Source organism: Hemicordylus capensis, chromosome 15 (genome assembly GCF_027244095.1).
Source record: "Hemicordylus capensis ecotype Gifberg chromosome 15, rHemCap1.1.pri, whole genome shotgun sequence".
Classification (NCBI taxonomy): Eukaryota; Metazoa; Chordata; class Lepidosauria; order Squamata; family Cordylidae; genus Hemicordylus; species Hemicordylus capensis.
In genome coordinates, this window is record NC_069671.1 from 9,570,164 (window position 1) to 9,588,277 (window position 18,114).

General features: G+C 46.6%; 1 protein-coding gene across 5 annotated transcripts in view; it reads right to left on the bottom strand.

The window, feature by feature from the left end:
* Positions 1-3,274: 3,274 nt before the first annotated feature.
* Positions 3,275-18,114, bottom strand: part of ADGRD1 (adhesion G protein-coupled receptor D1) — a 218,311-nt gene continuing 203,471 nt past the window's right edge. For 4 of the 5 annotated variants that reach the window (XM_053280100.1, XM_053280102.1, XM_053280099.1 and 1 more), the window contains 4 exons: positions 15,703-15,829; positions 13,154-13,195; positions 9,272-9,364; positions 3,275-7,669 (listed from right to left, as the gene is read on the bottom strand). In XM_053280100.1, coding sequence (XP_053136075.1) covers positions 7,574-7,669; positions 9,272-9,364; positions 13,154-13,195; positions 15,703-15,829 — 358 coding nt within the window. In that variant the 3' untranslated portion in view covers positions 3,275-7,573. The remainder of the gene's footprint in view (positions 7,670-9,271; positions 9,365-13,153; positions 13,196-15,702; positions 15,830-18,114) is intronic. The other variant, XM_053280098.1, reaches the window with a different exon arrangement.

Consider the following 18,114-nt stretch of genomic DNA (forward strand, 5'->3'; position numbering starts at 1 on the left):
CATGTTAAACAGAGAATTGTGTGGGAATCAACTATTATGACAGCAGGGGTCATAAGAGCACCTGGGATGAACGCCAGGTTGCCTGGCAGTGAGCCCTTTCCTCCGCCTGTACGTCCACAGAAGGTGATGCTCTAACCCTCATGACATATAAGTAGCTAATAGTCATTGGACCACCTGGATAACTGTCAGCTTTACAAGAAATGGTCCCTCAACAGCTGCCTTGACAAGCAGGCCCCATGGCAAGGGGGGGAAAGAAATCAATCCCCCAAGCAATCTCTGAATGTCATCTTAGGAAATTGTGTCCTGCGCTTTTTAGTCTTACCTTAATGAGCCATCTGCTGGAAGCCTTCCATGGTGAGGGCCGATCAGATGAGCTGAGATGCTTAAGGGAGGTCTCTCTGGGTTTTGCAGATGACTGGATGTCCAGTACATAGGAACATAGGAAGCTGCCATATACGGTATGAGACCATTGGTCTCTCTAGCTTAGTATTGTCTACCCAGACTGGCAGTGGCTTCTCCAAGGTTGCAGGCAAGAGTCTCTCTCAGCCCTATCTTGGAGATGTTGCCAGGGATGGAACTTGGAACCTAGATGCTCTTCCCAGAGCAGCTCCATCCCCTGAGGGGAAGATCTTCCAGTGTTCACACTTCTAGTCTCCCATTCAAATGTGACCAGGGCAGACCCTGCTTAGCTAAGGGGACAAGTCATGCTTGCTACCACAAGGCCAGCTCTCCTCTCCCAGTACATGTGCCCAGCACACAATTCCTTGATTAAATAGATGCAAAGTGGGCCTTGGAGAGCCCAATGCCAACCTCATGGTTTGGGCCAGCCATTTATCTTCCAGTGGCAGGAGGGGGGAGGGGTGGAAACACATGGTCACACGACTACTGCCCTGAGTAAGGACCAGTGTTCCTTGTAGAAGAAATTTTCTTGACTACAGCTCCCATCATCCCCAGCCCAAGGCTGTTGCAGCTAGGGATGATGGGAGTTGTAGTCGACAATATTTGGGAATCCCTGTTACAGAGAAGCCTGTTACCAACTCTAAGTCAGATCTGGAGGTGGCAGGATCAGCAGTGGACCCAGTCCTGGCCCTACACAGTAGACTGGAGCCAGAGACAGCCTCAGAGCTGAGCCCCCTAAAGTGGTAACCTAAGAACCTGGTCCCCTTAAGGACTGGCTCCTCCTACACCATGGCACTCCCTGATATCTGCACATCAGTGCCTGCAACAGGCTAAGCAGGATCAGGTAGAGAGGAGGAGGAGGAGGAGGAGGAGGAGGAGGAGGAGGAGATGCCAGGTGAGAAGGTCACTACTATTACTACACATATTTATATACTACTTTTTGACATAAGTTCTCAAAATGGTTTATATGGAATAATTAATAATAATAATTAATAATAATAATAATAATAATAATAATAATATGGCATCCTCCCCCAAAGGGCTCACAATCTAAAAAGGACATAAGGTAGACATCAGTAACAACCACTGGAGGGATGCTGTGCTGGGGCTGGATAGCAACGGTTGCTCTCCTCCTGATAAATGCAAGAGAATAGCCACTTCAAAAGGTGCCACTTCGCATTCCCCCCTTTAAGTCTTCTGCTCTCCAGGTAGGGGGGGGGGGGAACCAGCAGGAACAGCCTGAGCTGTGACCGACTTAAGGACTCAGTCTAACTCTGAGGACTGTCAAAGCATTAGCAATGCATCCGATGGAGCTGTCCGTGGTGCTAACACCCAGCTGGCCTCTCCTTGCCACACTGCCTTCCAGGTCTCTTCGGCATTTGTCCCTGGGACAGAACAGGATACACATCTGGGATCCCCTGATGGGGCAAGAGGAGTGCCGAAGAAAGGGGATGGCCTCAACCCAAAACTCCTTGCCGTCAAACCAAACTCTCCTTTCCCCACTTTCCAGATGTGCAGTAGAGACCCAGGTTGTCATTGGAACTAGGGATGGGCACGAAGCGTGATTCAAAGTGTGATTCGTAACACATCCCCTGTGCCTTTAAAACGGAGGCGAGCCGGGGCATACCTGCTCCACCACCGTTCTCTTCCACTTCCTGAATCGGCAGGCACTCCTCCCAGCTATCTTCACACACCAGCGGCACTCTCCCTCAGCTGCCCCCGCGCGACCAAGACACGCACCCGGCCACTGTGCATTGCCGTTCCTGCACATCCCTGATCAGAATATGGGAAGCTGCCCTTGGTCCATCTAGCTCAGTCTTGTCTGCATTGACAGGCAGGGGGTCTCCAAAGTTTCAGACAGCCCTGCGTGGAGATGCTGCCAGGGAGGACAGCAACTGGGACCTTCTGCATGCAGAGCAAGTGTTCTTCCACTGAGCTATGGCCCTGTCCAGTAAAGGGAATATCTCACAGCACTCCTATGTAGTCACCTATCTAAATGCAAACCAAGGCAAACCCTGCTTAGCAAAGGGGTCAATTCATACTTAGGAGCATAGGAACAAGGAACAGAAGCTGCCATATACTGAATTAGACCCTTGGTCTATCTAGCTCAGGATTGTCTTCACAGACTGGCAGCGGCTTCTCCAAGGTTGCAGGCAGCAGGAGTCTCTCTCAGCCCTATCTTGGAGATGCTGCCAGGGAGGGAACTTGGAACCTAGATGCTCTTCCTAGAGCGGCTCCATCCCCTGAGGGGAATATCTTCCAGTGCTCACACTTCGTCTCTCATTCAAATGCAACCAGGGCAGACCCTGCTTAGCTAAGAGGACAAGTCATGCTTGCTACCACAAGACCAGCTCTCCTCCCCAGAATGTGTAGTGTGCCCCGCACTCGGCCCAATTCTTTGAATCCTGTACAAAATCTTTAGGACTATATTATTGTATCTCCCTCAACGTCCATACAGTCTACGATGAAGAAATATGCTACATAAGCCTACATCTATTTTTTATTGGGAAATTGGTGGTTTTTAGGCTGGGTTTCCCCCCCTTTCACTTTCAGGGTCAGGAGGGGGGCAGGGGGGACATCAAACATTGTATTACTTTACTAGCAAACCCGTTATTGCTGCGCCTTAATCTATTTTTAACTTGCATCTCATTCAATTAAGATTTCATACAGTTGACAGCATTGCACTGTCTTGAAGACGTATTGCAAATGCTGCACCCAAAAGTCCATAAGTGACAGGATTTTCATACTTTTGTAAAGAACCGTAGATAGGACCGCCTTTTGAAGAAAAAAAACACATTTGGGCATTCATGATAGATGCACTCATGTACCCCGCAAAGCAGCGAACCAAGTATGGAGTCCAGCACAAGAAACAGAGTCCGGTGAAAATAAGCAACATTTATGCTTTACATTAAACACACATACACCCACACAATACCCTGTATAACAGAAGCTGAAACGCAAAGAAAGAAAAGACTTTAAAAAAGCAGACACCAGTCCTCAAAGAGCATAATTCGCAATGCAGTGTTCTCTAACGGCTAACACCAACTCACATCGAAGAGATACAAGTTTGTTAGAGGCCTTGTTAAAAATGTATGGGGAAGGCAGGGCTGAGTAGAGTTCTGAGATTTGCTTTGTTTTTTATTCGAACTCTGAGGATCACAAATCAGAGCCAGGTGCCAAACAGTGGCTCAGGAAGGCAGGCATCTACTTAGAATTAAGGTCCAAGGTGCCTCTGGGCATGTTCTCAACTCAGGAGTTTGTTTTTGGTATCAGAATTGAGCTCACGGTCCTTCCTCTCAAAAATCCACTCCCAGCGGAATATAAGGGGGTCTTATCTTTGTTGCTGCTGCTGCTGTGGTCAAACTTGTCGGGAGAAATAAACCCTTGGTGACCTACTGCAAATCAGTGAGAGATCTGCCAGTAGTTCTTAGTCCACCTTGTGACCTTCCCTGGGCTTGAAACACGGAACTTGGATTACTTTACTTGGTTGCCTAAGAAAAATGGTGAAAGAGGGTAGTTGACTGCAAACGTGACAGTGCCGATTTTTTTAATCCAGTGCTGGCAACCCTGGGCAGCCATAGGAACGTAGGAAACTGACTCTTACCAAGTCAAACCATTGGTCCATCTAGCTCAGTATTATCTGCACAGACAGGCAGCAGCTTCTCCAAGGTTGCAGGCAGGAATCTCTCTCAGCCCTGCATTGGAGATGCCAGGGAGGGAACTCAGAAACTTCTGCATGCAAGCAGAGAGGTGCTCTTCCCAGAGCAGCCCCATCCCCTGCGGGGACTGTCTTATAGTGTTCATATGTACTATCCCATACAAATGCAAACCAGGGCAGACCCTGCTTAGCAAAGGGGACAATTCATGCTTGCTATCACAAGGCCAACTCTCCTCCCATGTAGGCTTGTGCTCTCCTCAGCGCTGATGCCAGGTAGGTAGGCATGGCTGGGCAATTGCCAAGGAACCATTTCGGATGCCTATCTCTGTGGCAATAGCCTTGGAGTGGTGGTGGCCACATTCACATGTAATGCAGAACCATGGGTCCAACGGACCCGTGGTTCCGTGCCCTGCCCAATCCACTCTCATATCCAAATTCGGATGTTTGGAAGAGCTGCCTCTTTGCAGCCAGTGAGACTGCAGGGAGGTGGGGAAGCTGACTGTGTGGGTTTCCTTCTTTCCTGAAGGACAGCACACACAGACAATCATCTTTTCCAGGGCCAGCAGCCTGTGGTTCCGAATTCGGACACACCGCAGGCTGCCTGGAACTGCGGGTTGTGATGATGAAACTCACTACATCCCGAGGGTTCAGTCTGGAATTCCAATCCTGAACCCTCGGTTTTGTCACTACGCCCAACTGTGCTTCCCCGCATTAGGGCGTAATGTCCGTGGAATCACAGGCCTGTTCAACTGCGGTTCTGCATTACGTGCGAATGCGGCCTCGGGCAAGCTCCAATCAGAGTTGCAGACTCACCATGGTTGAAACCGAGATTTTGCAAACCAGTTCTGATGAGCAGCTATATCAGCACAGATGTAATAGTGCATTGAGGTTCACTCCGAAGAGGGGAGGGAGGGATTTGCATATATGTGGGAAGGAAGAGGAACAAGGAATTTGCTTGTGAGGCACTCCCCGTCTCCTAAGAAGGGTTAGGAGATTGTGAATGTCGCACCTGCACTGCACCAGGATCAACCTGTTGTGCGCTGGTTCTAAATGCAGTACTTAGGTGGTGCCATCGTGCATAAGGCCGTTTTGGGTGCTTGAGTGGTCTAAGGTTCCATGGGTCAGCCTCAGGTTGAGGGACTTCTTGGTAGTAGCCCCCATCTTCCACAACTCCCTCCCTAGGGAAGCATATCAGACCCGCTTTTTCTGAGCTTTTAGACATATGCGTTAAAACCTTCCTTTTCTGGAAAGCTGTTAGCTGAGCAAGGGGCAAGCTGGGGCTGATTATCAGGGACTTGATATTCTAGAGGGCTCCGGCATCGTTAAAGTGTTGTCATTGTAATGGATTGCTGTGTACGGTGTTTTATTGAGTCTGGAAGCTGCTTTGAGGCTGTCTACCAGGGCAGACATTCTGAAAAACAAAACAACAGAATAAATACTGGCTCCCCCAACAATGCAACACATTGCATTGGATCCCTCTCGACAGGTTCCCTCTTGACTGGGGCTACATTTCACACACCTGCATATAAATGCCCCTGACATTATTCGGAGGGGAAAAAACAACTCCGTATCTACAGTGGTTCTCTGTACACCAAGTTAATAAAGGTCAGACCTCCTGTAATAAATCTATGACACGTTGAGAAGTAGAAAAGAAATAAAGTTTCATGATTCATTGACTTTGCTGATGTATTTTTGGCACCTGCATTCATAACATGTATTACACCAGGCATGCTTTCTAAAAATTTAACCCTTAATGCTAGAGCAACACCAAAGGGGGGTGGGGTTGTCCTCTTTTTCCTGCTTGCAGGCTTCCCACTTGTACATGGCTGGCCACTGCATGAGGCAGGAAACTAGACTGGTTGGGCCCTGGCCTAATCCAGGAGGGCTTTTCTTATGTAGCAGGAGTAATTTAGTCCAGATGTGAACCTATCAAGTGCCTTTGATTATGACCAACGGTATGTTACAGGTTACTACAGGTGTACGGGCAGGAAAGTGGAAACATAGCCAACTTAGAGTAGAACAGGAACAGAGGATGTTGCCTTATAACAAGTCAGACCATTTCCCCATCTAGCGCATTATTGTCTACACTGACTGACAGCAAGGTTACAGACAGGAGTCTCTCCCTGACCTACCTGGAGATGCTGCCTGGAATTGAACCTGCATCCTTCTACACGATTCTGCAGTTCTTATGGGCACAAAACACAGCATTCGGAGTCCCTCTACTTTCATTGTAGGTTGTTGTTGGGTTTTTTTTTTTTTAAGTAGCTTCCTAGGCCTTACGGTTGTAACAATAATTTCAAACAGCAGCTAGGCAATTGTCTGGCAACAGAAAGGAAACTGTGGTCGCAACGCTCCTAGAGAGGAGAAGCATGTGCAGAGTTAAAAAAGGTGTTGCTTTCCCTTTTAAAAAAGAGGCCTCATCACTGCACTGTTGAGGAGAAGAAATAGATCAGCAAAAGAAATAAAATTAAAAATGACATCTGTGCATAATAACACAAACCCAGCTGCAGCCTAGCTGCCTACTTCACAGTATTTCCCCCCCGCCGGCTGTGTTGTTGTTTACTCATGTGGAGGTGTGTTAAGTTTATTTTTACTTTTTTTTTTTTTTTGGTATACTCTCATTTAGCATTCCGCATCCTACTCTGCCCGGCAAAGCAGATAGATAAGTCACAGTGCCGACCCCATTATGATTTCCAGAAGTCTACAGGTCAATTCCATCTGCAGCATCCACTTGACAGACAGTCGTCGATTCTCATCTGAAAGATTGCAGGCGTTTCGCTTTTGCCAAAGGGTCCCCTCCAGTGGAATAATGTTGCAGGGGGCCACCAATCACAACGACCTTTGGTTATAACCACACAGATGTGTGGGGTGTACACACACAGACACCGAATGGCTGCCCAATTGATTCGTCCTCAGGCCAACCTGTGGTGGGAAAACATGGCTTGATTCTGATTCGATTTTCCTTCCAGCATTGGATCACACACAGTGTACAGATGGGTTTTTGCTGGATGCTTCCTGGCCAAGTTTCATCCAGATAATTGGACTGCTTAAGTTATTTAATGTAGATGGAGGATGTAAGAGCTAGACAGGAATGGCCCAACTTTAATGATGCCACTGGACACCTTTGCTTTCCAAAGCAGCCAGTACATCATGATCATCTTTCCTGAGGCGTATCGAACCTTTCCTAGTCCCATTACCGAGGCAGCATTATCTGTTTCCCCACACTCGGTGCGTCTGCCATTTTTACGAGACCATCCAGTGTATATTATTGCTCGTTATTCCATAGCTAGTCCTAATGGCCCAAGTGGCAGGTAATGACATTAACAGAAACTGGAAGGATTGACTCAGTCCAATGCACCATGGCGTTTGTTTTTGTTTCAATTTGGGAGGTGGTGAAAACAGGAGTGGGTCCCACTGGCACAGACTCTGAGAAAAGACTGGACAGGCGAGTGCCATGTCGAAGGTCCTGAGGGTATGGCTTGGTGATTGGTGGGGAGGGACGAAGGGGGTTTGATGTCAGACTGCTGAAAGATCAATCTTGTTTGCTGAATTGGTGCTCTTGTCCCATGTATTGAGTTTAGTGGGAGTTGTTCCGGGCCTGTTCCCAGTAATCTGGAGAGAGAAGATAATGTTGAAAGTACTTTTACTGCTTCCACCCAACTCCCAACATCCAGGAAAAGGAACGAACCTGTTGGTTTAGCCTCAAAAGGATCCCTTTGGAGAGGAGAGCTGTGGTAGCAAGCATGACTTGTCCCCATAGCTAAGCAGGCTCTGCCCTGGTTGCATCTGAATGGGAGACTAGAAGAGTGAGCACTGGAAGAGATTCCCCTTAGGGGATGGAGCTGCTCTGGACGAGCATCTAGGTTCCAAGTTCCAAGTTCCCTCCCTGGCAGCATCTCCAAGATAGGGCTGAGAGAGATTCCTGCCTGCAACCTTGAAGAAGCCACTGCCAGTCTGGGTAGACAATACTAAGCTAGATGGACCAAGGGTCTGACTCAGTATATGCAACTTCCTATGTTCCCTTCTGAAAGCCTGAGTGCTACAAACCACCAAGGCATCATTTGAAAAGCCAAGCTCAGAATTGTCACAAGCTTTAACCAGGGTTCAAAAAGCATATTCCAGATGGTACTCTTGCTTGAGCAAAGATAAAAGGAGCTTAGGGAAGAACTGTCTGGGCAATAAAGTGACATATTACAGAGTCCAGGAAGTCACTCCTAGATGCCACCACTGTAGGCAGGGTTGGGAGAGGAATTACGTTTGTGAATGCTCTTCCAAAAAAATCCATCTCCTTGTCTACCTAGCCCATTGTTGTAAATACTAGCTGTCTATACTAGCCGTTCTCCAGGATTTCAAGCTGGAGACTTTCCTCGCCCTACTTGGAGCTGCCAGGGATTGTACTGAGGACCATCTGCGTGCAAAGTAGATGATTTACCACTGAGCCATGCATGCTCTTGATTAACATATGAGGATTCCTTACACTGAGCTACATGCTCAGAATTGTCTCTACTGCCTGGATTTCAGATAAGGGTCTTTCATGGCCTGGAGATGGCCAGGATTGAACCTGGGACCTTCTGCATGCAAAGCAGGTGCTCTTCCACTGTGCTATAGTTCCTGCCCAGGTCTATTGAGCTCAATCTTATGTAAACTGCCTGGCAATATCCCTCCAAGGTTGTAGGCAGGAGTCTTTCCCAGCCTGACCTGGAAATGCCAGGGATTGAACCTGGGACCTTCTGCATGCAAAGCAGATGCCTCACCCCTGAACTACAGCCCCATCTCTATCCCTAAATATTCACGGCTCATCATAACGCAAAGCTCTGCTCTTTCCCCAAGCTTATTCCCTGTGGTGTATATGCACGTGTGCAGTGGCAAAAACCTTTCCCGTTTTCCACGTTTTGATGTTACAAACCCTTGTAAAGGTAAAGTTGTCCCGTCGAGTCAGTGTTGACTCCTGGCGACCACAGAGTCCTGTGGTTGTCTTTGGTAGAATACAGGAGGGGCTGACCATGGCCTCCTCCCACACACTATGAGATGATGCCTTTCAGCATCTTCCTATATTGCTGCTGCCCGATACCAGCGGGGATTCGAACCAGCAGGGATTCGAACCGGCAACCTCTGCCTTGCTAATCAAGTCATTTCCCCACGGCGCCATGAGGTGGCTACAAACCCCTGTACACCAACCCAATAGGCTGAAGCCTCAACCCTAGACATACTTACAATATCGGAGGTGAATGGTTTCACATTGATGTTACGGACTGAACTGCTGGTCAGGGACCACACTTTGGTCTTATGTTTGAAGGCAGCTCTCACCTGGGTGGGGAGAAGAAATCAGATATTTTTATTATTTATTTATTTGATTTATATATCCAGAGATGGCTCAGGGCGGTACCAAATATAAGAAAATCCCGAGCTACTAGAGCAATCTGGTACTGCTGATATCTAAAGCAAGGGAAAGCTACACTTCCCCAACCAGCCCATAGAATTCCCTGCCTCCCCATTTCCCATCACCATTATCCTTGGAAAGTTCAAAGACTTTTCAGTGCTGTAGGCCCACCCCCACTCACAATGAGTTGATTGGGATTTATTTGACCCCTTCAGATAGACTGCAGTCTCTTGCCAACCGTGGCTGCTAGGCTCAAAAGCCAGCAAGATTCATTGGGGAAGTTACATACGTAGATAGAAAAGCCTGTGCCCCTGAGCTTTCTATCTTCATAGTGCAGATCAGAGAGGGTGAGAAAGAAGCCGCATGGCTAATGGAGAATGCATACAGAAAAGGGAGGGAGTGGGAGACACCTGAGAGAAAGCAAGAGCAGACAACATAAGAACAGCCCTGCTGGATCAGGCCCAAAAGTGCCCATCTAGTCCAGCATCCTGTTTCACACAGTGGCCCACCAGATGCTGCTGGAAGCCTACAGGCAGGAGTTGAGGGCAGGCCCTCTTGTATCCTGCTGTTATTCTCCTGCAACTGGGAGAGACAACAAAAGGGAGAGAAAGCAAGAGGGGAAATAAAGAGGAAGACCCTTCCTCACGACCTCTACTTTCCTAATGCCCCTGGGGGTCACTAGGCTAGAAGGTGCAAACAGGCAATGCAACTGGAGCTTTGTCTACAAAAGAGTCCTCAGTACTTCCCCGGTACAATGGGATCAGGCTCAGGGTTCATGATGCTCCCCTTTTAAAGCCATCTAAACTACTGGCCAAAACCACACCTTGTTACCACAAAATTCCATAAACGAATTATACATCATGTGAAGAAGGAGCCTTTTGTTGTTGTTGTTGTTGGGATGGTCAAGGAAACGCATGGCATCACAATACAAATACAAAAACAATAAATATTTATCTACTGCTTATCAACAAAAAGTTCCCAAAGCGGTTTGCATAGATATAAATCTACAAATAAACTGAATCCCTGCCCCCATCGTGCTCAAAGTCTAAAAAAGAAACCTAAGAGAGACACCAGCAACAGCCACTGGAGGGATGCTGTGCTGGGGACGGAGATGGCCAGTTGTTCTCCCCCTGCTCCATAAAGAGAACTACCACCATAAGTACATAAGAACAGTCCTGCTAGATCCGGCCCATGGCCCGTCTAGTCCATCATCTTGTTTCCCACAGTGTTCCACCAGATGCCCCTGATAAGCCCACAGGCAAGAGGCGAGGGCATGCCCTCTCTCCTGCTGTTGCTGCCCTGCAACTGCTATTCAATGGCGTCTTGCCTCTGAGGTGGCCTATAGCCATCAAACTAGTAGCCATTGATAGGCCTGTACTCCATGAATACACTAAGCCCCTTTTAAAGCCATCTAGGCGAGCTGTCGCCACCACATCCTGTGGCAGAGAATTCCACAGATTAATTATGTGCTGTGTGAAAAAAAATACTTCCTTCTGTTGGTCCTAATTTTCCTGGCCCTCAGTTTTATGGAATGACCACAGCTTCTAGTGTGGTGAGAGAGGGATAAAATTTTATTTCCGTCCACTCTCTCTACAATGCGGTCCAAATGCACACTGAGTCATACTACATTAAAGGGCCAAAGGGTAGGAAACCCCATGAGGAGGCCCCTGAGAAGTGGCAAAAGTTGGGTCTAGATCAATTCATGGTGGTTGAAAATGGAGCAGTAGCAGCCATCAACACACAGGCCAGGTACCATCCCCCCCAAAGGACTAAGCTTCATTCAACATTATGTCCCCTAACTTAGTTCAATAACACTGCCTTAAGGGAAGACACTGTCAGCAGCCAGCAATAGGCAGGATTCTTTTTGTCTACTATAATGGTGAAAACTATTATGTATCTCCACTGTCCATTTCTATCTCTTGTCCTCCCTTCTTCCTTTGGCAAACAAACTACAAAAATCTAATGGAGAAGGACGAAATGGTGTACACTCCCAGCACAGCGAGGTTCCCAAGGCAATCAAAACGGCTCCTGCCTTTTACAACATACTTTCCCATCAAAGCTCTTATGTTATTGCTTGTAAAAGGCAGCAAGAAATGGAATTTCCTCTTGACATCGTCAGGTCTGAACCCTGCAAAAGAACTTGCTCAGACCGGTCTGGTTTTCGCCACCATTCGGAATCTGGGCATTATTTATTTTCCAAATCACTAGTTTGTTTAGCCCTCCTATGCTTGTAAAAACCACTTCACTGGTTTGGAAGCAGGGGTCAAATAGACCCCAATCAACTCATGATGGAGAGAGAGAGAGAGAGAGAGAGAGAGAGAGAGAGAGAGAGAGAGAGAGAGAGAGAGAGAGAGAGAGAGAGAGATGTATTTGCCAATAGCTCCCACTGACTGCAACAAATATGAGATTATATTATTGTTTATTGTTAAGGGTTACATCTATGCATGGATTATATCTGGGCTCTGTAATGACTCTTGATGTTAATCTGTAGGACAGTGGTTTTCAACCTGGGGGCCTCCAGATGTTGCTGAACTACAACTCCCATCATCCCCAGCCACACCAAATTATAGCTGGGGCTTATGGGAGTTGTAGTTCAGCAACATCTGGAGGCTTCAATCAATTTCAATCAATCAATTTTATTACAGCCTTAAGCCAACCAGAAAAAACAAAAAGAAGAACATACAGGGGTGCAATAAATATCATAAAGAACACTGAAAATGTAAAAACAGGATTGCGAATAGAACTAAAAATACATTATAAAAAACCATGGCGGGATGTCTGTCTCGTAACCCCATAAATGAATTTAGCTACTATTTTAGTGACTTCATCATTGGCGTCAGCCAGGCAATAGTTAAGACAGAAGGAGTGAGGCCTACCAAGGAACTGCTCAAAAATCAGAGACAATAATTCTCTCCTCGGATCACGGTATAGGGGACAATATAGTAAGATGTGCATTATAGTTTCAAGGCTACTCTCTCCACACGGACACAGCCCCAAAGCAGAAGGATCTTTAGAAAACCTGCTAAGGAGTATAGCAGAAGGTAAATCTGGAGGCTTCCAAGTTGGGAAGCACTGTTCTAGGTAAAAGAGAGCTCTGATACCTGACTCGGGCACTAAAACCCTTCAAGCTAAAACCATCCGCACATATTAAAAACACTTCTGAATGGTCTCTTAATGGCTACATCAGCATTCACAGGTTTTCCCTTTTCCAGTTCTTTATTTTTCCACAGGGCAGCTCAAAAGACCCTGGAATTTTGCTTTAAATTTCATTCTTTTGCCATTTTTGGAAGGGTCGTATATAAATCTAATAAATAAATAAATACATTTCGATGATGATGGTTATCCAAATCTCTGGATGTTACAGTCTGAATCCTCTGCTGCAGTGGCTGTTTGCTTTATGCCCAGAGCATTTGACTGCAGCCTCGTTTCCCTCCACTTCTGAAGCGATCATAAATTGTGGAGATAGCGGCTAAATATACTATATATATAAACCATACACATTGCTAAGCAACGTTGAGTGAGAAATAAAAGGCTCGCTCTCCGGAGCAACATCATTAAATGGTGCCAGGCTCCTAACACTGCGTCTGATTTACAATGAAATTTTAAATCATCTTATTACTCCCCTAAATGAATAAGTAAAGATATATATATATATATTCCAGGATTGCTGTGCTCCTGATTTTACTGCACGAAGGTCTCTTAGAATGTAAACATACCTCTGAGTTCAGAAGGCAGTGAAACAGGAAGATGAAGAACCCCTAAAAAAGTGAAATACAACGGGGGAGACTGTTAGGCTGGTTAGGATGCTTAGGAACATAGGAAGCTGCCTTATACTGAGTCAGACCCTTGGCCCATCTAGCTCAGTATTGTATACACTGACTGGCAGCAGCTCTCGAGGTTACAGGCAGGAGTTTCTCCCAGTCCTACTCAGAGCATTTCCAGATGGTGCTTTTAGCTCGGAATGGAGGATGGGCATTCGCACATAGGCAAGATTCGCACCTAAATCCACGCAAGATACTGGGGAGCACTTCACACACGATTCGGGTTTTTCATTGCATGTTAGAGCCTAGCCCTATTTATGCCCGGAGTTAAAACATTCACTTTTTGCATCGGGTGTTTTGGGCAAATTTGAACTCGCAGTAAAGCCCTGATAAAGCCTGCTGTCGGGGAAAGCTCCTGGAGATGCCAAGGAGTGAAGCTGGGACATTTTGCATGCATGGTACCATCCCCGAGGGCAGGGAATCTCAACATTGGGTCGCCAGATGTTATTGGACTTCAACTCCCATAATCCCTAGCCCCAGTGGCCTTTGGTTGGGGATTATGGGAGCTGAAGTCCAAAAACATCTGGGGACCCAAACGCTGAGAATCCCTGCCCTAGGGCAAGTGTTCTCAAACTTGAGTCCCCAGGTGTTGTTGGACTTCAACTCCCATAATCCCAGGAACAATGGCCAAAGGGGCGACCAGTGGCCTTTGGCCTTTGTGGCTGGAGATTATGGGAGTTGAAGTCCAACAACGTCTGGGGACTCATGTTTGAGAAAACCTACTCTAAGGGAACATCTTGCAGCACTCACATGCCTCCATTCAAATGCAAACCATGGTATGCCCTCAGCAAAAGGGACCATTCATGCTCACTGCCATGAGACTCACTGCCACAATAGCAATGTCTGCTATTGACACAGAGGAGGCAGGTGCCACATCACCCCAGGTTAAATTGGAAAGGCTACATCAGGACTGCTCCAGCCCTCCTACAGCTGTCGGCCTACAGCTTCCATAATCCTTGGCTATTGGCCACTGTGGCTGGGGATTGTGGGAGTTGTAGTCCAAAAACAGCTGGGGGGACTAAGTTTCATGAGGCCAGGTAAGGTCGTTGCCTCAGGCAGTGAATCCCTGGGCCGCAGAAGGGATGTGACAAGTTGCTTGTTGCCACCACCACCACCACCGGGGCAGGTCTTCAGAATTGAGCTGACATTTGTAAACTTGCAAGACACATGAGGACAGAAGAGGAGGCTGGCGCCCCCCTGCCCCCTGTGCCACTTGAAAAGCTCACCAGGGTCCTTTCTGAAAGGAGGCTGGCCTCCACCATGGTTTAGGCAAGACCACATGCAACATCTCGCCTCGGGCACCACAACATTTTAAAATTCAAAGCAGGTGCACCAGAAGAGCATCGGAATGTATGTCTTGAGAAAAGGAATTCGCATTTTGATGCAAGCTCCAATGAATCCCCAGCCTCTGTTAGCTTTAGCGTGGATGAGGAAGTGCGTCAGAATGAGCTTTGGATGTGCACATCCTATTAATATACACACTTGGCTTTTAGGAACATAGGGAGCTGCCATATACTGAGTCCGACCTTTGGTCCATCTAGCTCAGTATTGTCTACACAGACTGGCAGCGGCTTCTCCAAGACTGCAGGCAAGAGTCTCTCTCAGCCCTATCTTGGAGATACCAGGGACTTTCTACATGCAAGCATGCTCATGCTCCTCTACTGAGCAATGGCTCCATACCCTAAGGCAGGCCTGCTCAACTTAGGGTCCCCAGCTGTTTTTGGACTACAACTCCTATAATCCTCAGCCACAGTGGCCAATCGCCAGGGATTTATGGGAGCTGTAGGGCAGCATCTGCAGAAGGGCCGAAGTTGAGTATCCCTGCCCTGCGGAGAACATCTTACAGTGCTCACGCATGTAGTCTCCCGTTCAAATGAACACCAGGGCAGACCCTGCTTAGCAAAGGAGACAATTCATGCTTGCTACTGTGGTCACCAGGAGTCGACAGCGACTCGGCAGCACACTCTACCTTTACCACAAGACCAGCTTTCCTCTCTGACGTGATGCTCTAACATGTCACTCCGATGCTCTGATTGAGTTCTTCATCAGGGCTAGAAAAATGAAGTAGGAGCCGAAAGTTCTCAAATGAGAACTACCCGCTTTCCTCTACACTCCAGTAATCTCCTCCCGCCTCCGACACCTCCTCCTCTTTCTGGTAAGTGGGCAGAAGAACATCAAGAAGGCTCCTCAGCCGGCAGCTCATGTTTGATTGCCTGATGTCTCCCATGGTTGTTAGCCGTGTGCAATACAAACGGAATTGCTGATGAGACCCAAGGGTTCCCGTTGATTGCGCTGGCTCATGAAAGAGGTAAGGAGGCCACGAAAGGCCAGAGCAGCAACACAGATGGAAATTGCTGGTAAATACCTGTCCATTAAAAGCTCTTGGAAGGTTCTAGGCAACGTTGATCTGGGCCCGTGGGCCACTTAGCCCACGATGAACCTACCTGCAAGGAGTTGAATATTGCGAACATGTACTGGAACACCAGCGCTTTGTCGTTGATGGCCAGGACCCCAAAAATCCAAGAGCTTCCCAAGATGGGAAGCAGGACAGCAACTGCTTTGGCTGTCAACCTGTGTGGACAAAGAGGAAAGATGGGGATTAGTGGTGCTTTGGAGAGTGTGCTAGATTCGGTTTGTTTTTATTATGCTGTATCCTCTGTGTTACCGACCTTTATTGAGTTTCTATGTTGTAATTTCCTGTTTTGTTTCAGCAGTGTTTTTTGGAAGCCACCTTGCTAACTTTTAAAAATTAAAAGTATAAAGCAGGGGTTCCCCACCTGTGGTCCTCCAGATGTTGCTGAACTACAACTCCCATCATTTATTGTGGCTGGGGATGATGGGAGTTGTAGTTCAGCAACATCTGGAGGACCACCGGTGGGGAACCCCTGATATAAAGCATATATATGGGGTGGTTCGGTGGGTGGAGGGATGAACAGAAAACCAGTTTAAATACACATTGTGTAAAGAAGTACTTGGCTTTATTTGTACGGAATCTCCCAGCATTTAGCTTCAACTGATGAAGTTTTAATATTATGAGAGACGGAGAAAAAATTCTCTCTATTCACTTGATCTCTCTGAGCTTGGATGATGTAGCCCACAGCCATCCAGACCAGCAGCCACTGATTGAGGGTTAAATGCCAATGGGGCCTGGTAATAATGAAAAACTGCAACATTAGGATGGAGAAAGAAAAAAAGAAAGAGAGAGAGAGAAGGAAGGAAGATGGGAGGAAGGAAGAGAAAGAAAGAAAGAAAGAAAGAAAGAAAGAAAGAAAGAAAGAAAGAAAGAAAGAAAGAAAGAAGGGAGGGAGGGAGGAAGATTATCAGCCACATGTTTAAAAATGGCTAAATGGCTAATGTTTCTTATGCTAGCTAAATCCCTTGAAATTTCATTTGGGCATGAGGTTGGTTTATTGGGATTTCAAACTGGCATTCCAAAGTATCTACTGGCCCTTCCTCCTTCCCTTTATTTAGCATTCTCTCTTCAGCTTGGCCAATATCAGATAGCAAGACAGAACACCTGCCCACCCAGATAGCCATTAGGAAGATATTTCACTGCTCGCAGGAAGCCAACTCGATAGCTTGCGGGAACCTGGCCCATAACTTACAAATCAATTTTATCAGCTGGATGTGTGTAACTAATCCCTCTGAAGGTAGCTGACCTCCACCATCTGAGCTATCCCATCTGCTGAGTTAGAGATGCCGATCAGACCTTTAAACCAAGGTTATATTAAAGAGCAGAGAAGGAAAGTGCTACAAAAGCTGAAACTTTTTCCGGAATGATTTATCAAAACTAATACCTGGTTCAATATATGTGTAGCTGCGTTTTCTCGTATTTGGGATGTGTTGCACAAGCTGTGTCTATGCCCCAAAAAGAACGCTCAAGAGACAAACCTTGCAATCTTTTGCAGAGGAAAAATAGAGACACATTTGAAATGTAATGTCCTTATTACCATACCTGAGATCACTGCCCAGGGCTTCTGACAATCAGGGAGAAAGAAGGGATTTATTTTTTATTTTATTCATTTAAAATATTTATACCCCACCCCTCCAGAACACTACTGCTTGGGGCAGTTCACCACAATAAAATAGATACAATGTAAAATAAAAGTAATAAAATTAACCAAATTAAGCAAATCCAGTACACTACTGCTTGGGGAAGTTCACCACAATAAATAGATACAATGTAAAATAAAAGTAATAAAATTAACCAAATTAAGCAAACAAGCTAAAAGTCAGGCTAAAAACCACCATCAGTATTAAGTTTCAAATTAGAGGTTATTTTGCAGTAAAAGCTAAAGATGGACAGTTAGAAAAAACTAAAAACTAAAGAACCTAGCTCAGTGGTAGAGCATCTGCTTTGCATGCAGAAGGTCCCAGAACAACAATCACAACCACATCAACCACAACAACAACAACAGTTCCCAAAGTGGTTTACAAAGAGAAATAATAAATACATACATAAATAAGATGGCTCCCTGTCCCCAAAGTGCTCACAGTCTAAAAAGAAACATAAGATAGTCACCAGAAACAGTCACTGGAAAGATGCTGTGCTAGGGGTGAATAGGGCCAGTTACTCTCCCCCTGCTAAATAAAGAGAATCACCAGGTTTAAAAAGGTGGCTCTTCCCTATTAGCAGGGGTAAACACAGATAACTGAGCAATCACTGGCAGCATCTCCAGGTGGAGATGGGAAGGACTCCTGCCCGAATCCTTGGAGAGCTGCTGCCAGCCAGCGTAGGCAATGCTGAGCTAGATGGACCAATCATCTGACTTGATACAAGGCCACTTTCTATGAAAGAGAGACTTCCAGGGTTCTCATTTGTCTTTCTGTCCCCTGCTAACTGAGCAAAGAGGCAC